The sequence below is a fragment of the Magnolia sinica genome, chromosome 19, assembly GCF_029962835.1.
Source record: "Magnolia sinica isolate HGM2019 chromosome 19, MsV1, whole genome shotgun sequence".
In the NCBI taxonomy this organism is placed as follows: Eukaryota; Viridiplantae; Streptophyta; class Magnoliopsida; order Magnoliales; family Magnoliaceae; genus Magnolia; species Magnolia sinica.
Genome location: NC_080591.1, coordinates 14784885 through 14792500, shown reverse-complemented (window position 1 = coordinate 14792500; position 7616 = coordinate 14784885). Strand labels below are relative to the sequence as shown.

General features: G+C 38.7%; 1 protein-coding gene across 2 annotated transcripts in view; it reads left to right on the top strand.

Annotated features, from left to right (window-relative positions):
• The window catches only part of LOC131235070 (CBS domain-containing protein CBSCBSPB3), a 27069-nt gene extending 22707 nt beyond the window's left edge, over positions 1-4362 (top strand). The window contains exons 12-14 of one of the 2 annotated variants that reach the window (XM_058232176.1): positions 728-810; positions 897-986; positions 3789-4362. In XM_058232176.1, coding sequence (XP_058088159.1) covers positions 728-810; positions 897-986; positions 3789-3965 — 350 coding nt within the window. In that variant the 3' untranslated portion in view covers positions 3966-4362. Of the gene's footprint in view, positions 1-727; positions 811-896; positions 987-3788 lie in introns of those variants that run through there. The other variant, XR_009165921.1, reaches the window with a different exon arrangement.
• The last annotated feature ends 3254 nt before the right edge of the window (positions 4363-7616 follow it).

The following is a 7616-nucleotide window of genomic DNA, read 5'->3' as shown; positions in this document are numbered from 1 at the left end:
ATGAAAAAATGGGCCATATGGGCCCATATTGACTGATGCAGGCCAATAAGATGCCCCATTTTAGCACCTTTAGGGGGCCGATGCGGCCATAAAGGGCCCATTGTGGAAGTATTTATTTTTAATTCTCTCTCATTTTCCACTTCTTTATCATTTCAACCATGTAAGAAGCTTAGTAACTAATTTTAAACTAGATATTGGCCTATTTTGGGGATCAAAACACAATTTGACGAATTTGATGAACTGTAGTGGACCATTTTGGGAGATATAGGAAGAAGGGGTAAACCATCATTTTTTTAATTTTTTAATTTTTTTTCCATTCTTTTTTTTTTTTTTTTGGTGTATTTATATGTAACGGCTCTAATCCACCAAATCATGCTTGATTTGTGTTCGATTAGGGCCTTTTTGTCAACTTTCAGCAGGTCAAGCTGACACTTGCTAATAGACAGCATTCTTGCTAAAGAATAGCCTCTAACACCATCAAACATGTCAAAAAAAATATAAATAATAATAATATTGATAATAATAATAATAACAACAACAGCAATAGTGATACACATTTGGGATACTCACTTTTTTTAGAATTTTACCAATATTTTTTGAGATTTTTTTTTTCTTTTTTCTGTAAGAAAAAAAATCCAGCTGTTGTAAGGCTATGGTTATGTAATACCTTGGTTGGAACCTTTGAACTTACAAACATGACAAGATAAATGTTCGGAATTCCCTGCAGGTACCGAGAATTTGGTTGAACTTGTATCTGCTGTCATGCAGAGATTAGGACCTGACAGTGATCGAGGTCATCCTCAGATTTTGGTGAGGCATCCAACCTGAGTTACTGGCATGTCTGTTTCTACATTTGAGATAACTGATTAGTTCCATCCTTTTGTCTCATCTCGTAGTATGAAGATGATGAAGGAGACAAAGTTCTAATTGCCAATGATAGTGATCTTGTGGGAGCAGTGAGCCATGCAAGATCAGCTGGATGGAAGGTGAATGATTGTTTACTTGCATATCTTTGTATGAGGATAAGAGATGCTGCATTCAAAAGGCCTCTGCCAACTGTCAGTTGCTATAAAAATCTGGGGCCAACATTTATCTCTATTATGTTCACCAAGTGACATTGAATCTATGTTAAATAACCTATAAATAGATAACTTTGTTGTAGCCCTAATCATTTTTTTTTTCTATTCATAAATTATATGTGATCACCTTACACCAAGGTGTTCCAGAATGGTAGTGGTGGCCGTAACGGCCTACGCTGTTATGACCCCCCCCCCCCCCCACACACACACACAATATCACACCCTACATTCTTGATAAATGAATGATCATTAGTATAAATCTATTCTGGAAAGAGAACTAATCACCAACAAGCTACAACCAAATATGTTAACCTACAATTCTTTTTACAAGCAATTTCTTCATTTCAAGGCAAAAATGGAAGATGAAGTTATGAAGGTATAAAAAATGGGCAGTAACGTACAAGTGGTTGTAGTTGATCAGTCTTACGTTGTATCTTTGCAATTCCTTTCCTATTTCTAAACGTGGACTTTTTTTTTTTTTTTTTTAGTTCATTTGTGTTGATGGTTGCATAGTTCGTCCTTTGTAAGCTTTAGCATTTGGAAATATTGACCAATTGTTATTGTGGTCTTAAAGGGTGTCCTTTCTTTTTCTTCTTCTTCCTCTTTTTTTTTTTTTTCCGGGTAGTTTTTGGAGGAGAAAAGATAAAATTTGGCTAAATCAAGGTTTAAAAACTGCAAAGGAGACTTGGACTGACTTGAGTTTGACTACTTATGCCTGCCTGAGATGGCTGATTTTTTTTGCCGTTCACTTTGAACTCACTCTAAATTAGAGAAAAGGGTCAGAACTAGAAAACTATTACATGAAAATACAGAAAATCACAGGTTGCTTTCTGTTAGTAGTTAACTGGCATTGCATATCTGTGATTATATAGTGTGGCCACCATAGAGAATATTCTAATCATGAATCTTCAGCATTTGGCGCAACATAAAAGTCTTAAGAGCCATGGAGACTGCTCTTTGTGATGAGATCAAAGAATCAATTTCAAGGCTAAACATTTCATTTTCCTCCTCTTCCCAGTGGTCGATCCAATTATCAAGTTAGATATTGCCATTGAAAATCGGTGACTTGATCCCAAACTTTTAATCTGTCCTTTTTGTTTGATAAAATTAGTTACTCAGACAAAAAAAGAAAAAGAAAAAACCCCACAAAAAGATATGCTATTGAGTTGGTTTGCTTATTATTAAAACAGAGAAAAAGCTGTGACATCATGGTTTTAAGACTTGGACGACTCGGGCTCAGTCAGACCCAATTTATTTGACACCACAAGTCACCTGGACGAGTCACCCATGACTCGGCCGAGTCAGGCCAATTTACCTCTGACTTGGGAAATTCCCAACTCGACTCGAGAATGGACGAGTTAGTCTGAGTGCTGAGTCTTTTAAACAACATCTGACATGTTACAAACTCCCTGATAAACTATAACTTCCACCAATTTCATATATATATATATATATATGAAATTGTGCGTGCCCAACACCCCATGAAATCCCCAAGGCCCAACTTTTATCTTGATCCAAAACTTTGGTGGGCCATGGCAAAAAGAAACCATTATCTCCCTTGATTTGCCTCTTTCCTTGCTATGTCCCACCAGAGTTTTGGATCAGGCTGAAAGTTGGGACATGGGGTTTCATGGGGTGCTGCATCACATTGACTGTTCAGATTTTGTGCCCATGACACATGTGCAATAGTGCGCACGGGTGCTCATGTAAGAAGGTGCGCAGGTGAACATGACTCATATATATATGCATTTCTTTCTTTCTGTCGAAAGATAATCCATAGCATCAACTTATTTCTTTTGAAACTGAAGCTCAGAGACAGCCATGTACAGGGCCATCTTTTATTACCTGAAATAGTTCTTCCAGCTCATTTTGGTTGTGTTGTATCGAATTCCTCATTCTTCTTTTTATGCCATAATTTTTATCTGGTCATGGGTAGGCCAAGTTGCTATCTAATATAAGTTACATGGCAATGCTAATGGTAAACAGAGCTGGATAGTTGTAATGCGTCATTGATCTCCTCTTTATTAATATCATAGTTGTGGTGATTTTCATTGTTTGATCAGTAGGATAAACATGGTGCTTTGTTTTGCTTTGCTATATGCAAGAAAATATTAACTTACTATGTTGACTTAATGACAAGAATGACTGTGCAATTATAATCTTACAGCCTTGCCTACATGGCTAATGCAAATCTCAGCTCCATAGTTGTTTGACATGTGTGAAATCTAAGCCACTCATCTGGTGTCCCACCATGTAGATCCCATGGCTGGGAAATCTAGCCATCTGCTCATTGGGTATCTAACACAGCACGTGGACGATTAGAAAAACTGACCAATAGTCATTCAACACAGATGTGGGGCCCACTGAATTGAGTGAACCAGCCTGATATTTGGGCCAGAGCTTGCAATGCATGACCTGTGCATCTGTGGCCACCAGGTGGGGCCTGCATATTGAGCCTCTGGGATCTTGCATGTTTGGCAGCAACTGCACTGGCAATGACTTATGCTAGTCCCACTCCCTTTTCTCATTATCTTTCTAATGCTTGACCCTTGTTATACAATGGTTGGGAGGTTTTTCATTCAGCTTTCAATGCATCCCAGTGAAGAAAATGGGGGCAAGAGCTCCCTATGCATGTATAACAGTTGCAGATGCTAGGAGCTTTGTCTTTCCTTGCATGTGATGGATTGCTTACTGGTTTTGCCATTTCAGGTTCTGAGGTTGCACCTTGACTACTCAGATTTGAAAGAGGAAACAACACATCCACCATCTGATCCTTCAACCACACAAAGAAGCGCATTGATTTCTCTCCGTTCTGGGGTCTTGATGGGTGTGGTGATTGTAACAGGCATCGGGATAATGGTTTACTTGAAGCGATCCAAGTCATGAAATTTTCCATAGATCAACAGAATGAAAACCGTTGCAAGATCCCTTCAGTTCTACCATCTGCACGGGGTAGGGAGCTGACAATGTAAGTATGCAACCACTCCCTTTATCCAAGGATTTTACTTGAAAAAAAAAAAACTAAAGAGTTCACCCCAGTTTCAGTCACAGAGCATTCAAGGTGGAACTGATACATGAGAATGAAAGAGACGGTGGCTATAGAGTAGGAATTTACAATCTTTTGTCAGTGCTTATGATATGTATGTTACACAACTAACAATCTCTCACAAACCAAAAACATATAGTCAGCTGGGAGTAAGAAGCTACTTGCTACAACGGTTGCTTTTGTTCTCGCCAAATGGGCATCTTATGAGGTTATAACATATACTCCCCTTTTTTGGTACGTAAGCTGGCGATGTAAGGACTTTCTGGTTGTAACACTGGAAGCTGCTCGGCCATGGTTGGAAAATCGGTTTTGGCGTAGTGTATCGGTCACCACCGATATGGGATTGTATCACTTGTATCACCCCTGTATTAAGGCTGTTTTAAGCTGATACAGCAGTATTGTTCATGGATGATACCAGTACACATCGGATTTTGGATGATATGTCAAACCATGTACTCAAAAACCACACTAGAGGCCCAACTACAATGGTGCATAAACCCATCCCTCCTGCAATATGTAGTGAAAGATGCATCAGGTAGGCTACACTGGTAGTTCTGGCCTAAAAATCAGGCCCTTTCACACTTTGGGCTGACCACAACACAACAAACAGACTGCCAGAAAACTGTTTTGACAGTCAGCTAATGCATTGTGAGAGTTGCTTGCTTCTGAGCAGATCTAAGTATTATTTCCAACCTGATGGAAGGCTAGGATCTCTCAGACATCTTCTGCATGGGCTATAGTTCAAAAACCTGAAAACTTGAGTCAATGTTTATCCAGGTCAGGTTGACTCGAAGATAGTTAATTATCCAAAATTGAAAACATGAAGGATGTGTTTGGATGTCACCCTTCATCATTTTTCTTTAAATCTGTAAGTTACATGTAGAAGTCACATGTTCAAATGTGAGATCCTTTCAGAAACCCGAACAATTCATCATATTCACCATTGCAAAAACACAAAAAAGATTCACCTTTGCAGAAACACCGGTGAGTGAAATTTCGTTTCCTGGCAGCGCCTGTTACAAGAAAAAGATGCGTTAAAACACATTAAAATAAGCTAACTTTAGTTTTATGACTACATGGGTTCCTCACCAGTTAAGATGGAACCGAGTGGCTCTTGGCTTGATGACGACCGAGTTTCCAATGATTCGGATCGAAGTCCTGCCGAGTCAAGTTGACTCAGTTGATTTTCAAGTCGTGTCAGTGAATTCTTGAACTATGGTATGGCCATGTATGCCTACATCTAATCATTGTCGAGTTAGTAACAATGATTTTTCTCATTCAGTCAGTTTCCACTGGTCAGTTACTAGGTTTACCAAAGTCATGTGATAGAATAAGAGCATACTTTCATTGAGAAATAAAATCCCATGCTAATCTTGGGCACTTCAATGCCAAGAACACATCATAGAGGTCCAAGATCTTTAGTGTTAAAAGTCTTGATTAAGAAACTATTCCAACAATCAAATCTTCTTGAGATCCTCTTGTAAGGTGACAATATCATTAACATGGAATCATGATATGATGCGATTACTAAAGACGACGCCACATACTAACATTGCTTTGATAAAGAGCTCAAATCATGCTGGAGGAGATTAATTGAGGCCATAAATAGATTTGTATAATTTGCATAATGTACCAGCACTAGCTAATGGAAGCAATTAGGCTGTTGAGCCTTGTAAACTTCTTGTAGGTGATCATAAAAGGGCACTTTTCACATCTTAACTGATTTTAAGACCAAGAGAAATTCATTATAAGGTAAAATACATTTAGAAAATGAAACCAATAGTCTACTCTACAGGGCTCTAGACTATCCAAATCACTGTCCCAATCATGGATGAAAAATAACCAAATAATTACACCAAGAAGATTAATGTTTACCTTCTAATTTCTCAAGTTTGGACCACTCAATATTTTACTTTTAATCATCCATTCCATAGCCATTAATTGGATGGTTGGTATTGCTTAATCGGTGTTATTCTAGAGATATGCTTGATGGGACTCACAATTTGAATGGTCTGGATAGCTGCATACCAGCACCACATGTGTGAGGAGGATGAGCAAAGGAGTGTGATGGTTGGTAAACATACACTTATTAATTGTACATGCAGCATACATTTCACCAAGAATAAACCTTTCAAATCATGGACTAGATTTTAGATGGATCATAGGAATCTAATCAATGATTAAAATAGGAATTAATCAATGTTATCAATTCAATAATTAAATGTCCACTATTTATGGGTTTGGATCATCCAATCAATCAGATTCCAAGCCTTTGATCCATCAATGGTGGGTCCCACGATTTGAATGGTTTAATTTTAGTACATGAGCATGAATAATCAAATATTGCTAAAGTATCAAATAACTCAAAAGAGATAAAAAGCTTGTATCCTATTAAAGAAAGAGATAGGCTTTACTACACACAACAAAAGATTTTCTGCAAATACATTGCTGCCTTGCGTTTGTCTAATCAAAGCTAGTTGCACGGATCTTGCACGTGCCCAACACAAGAGTCCACACGTGCTACGTGGCACACCTGCTAGAGATGCAGATCTTCATCAGGTGGGGTGCATCAGAGAAGATGTTGGAGCCTAAAAAACAGAGCAGACCACCCATCAGTTGGGCCACACATGTATATAAAAATCGATGATTGGTGATCCATTCTCTAACTCTTTTTTTTTTTTTTTGTAAGTGTGTGGCACTTGATGGGTGGACCAGCCATATTTTTGGGCTTAAGGAATACTGGCCGTGGGGTTGTCATGATGAATGGCCAGGTGCTTACACGTGTGCCATTCCAGCATGTGTGAGTCACTGTGTTTGGCACGTTGATACATGCTGTTGTTAATAGCATTACGCAACGCCACATGCACTAATAGAAACTATCTCCCATGTGAATGCTGTACCATTTCGGAAATGGTGGTTACTCGTCCACCTTACTTGAGGCACTAATGTACAGCAATCAACACCATCCAAATTGTGGGTCGGTGGAGAATCTACCTAAAAACATAGTAATAGAAAATTATGACCATTAATTTATTTGGATAGTCAGAAGAAATATTGTGAGTGGTCCAAATTCTAAGGGAGAAATCAAACGGTTAATATCAACTTCTCAGTACTTTCTTATTATGCTCCGTTCATACCTGGGTGAGCAATTTAGACGATCTGGATTGCCTTTAATCATCCCATATGCATGGTTGAAGAGTTGCCGTCACTTTTTAAATGGTGCAAAACTAACACAGGAGTCCTGCGCCCCCCAACTTATACCTTGAGAAGAAATAATCCCATAACTGATCACCTACAAGTAACACTACCACAACTTATGATGCAGAACAGTCTCTGACCACCATCCAGCCACTTGCATGAGAAATCATTACCGTCAAAACAGTAGGCCCCACCGTGAAGATGACCTCTGACGAATATCAGATTGATCTACTAAACGGGTGGGCAACACGGGTATCTTGAGTAAAACCGTCAGTTGCTCATTGATTAATGGT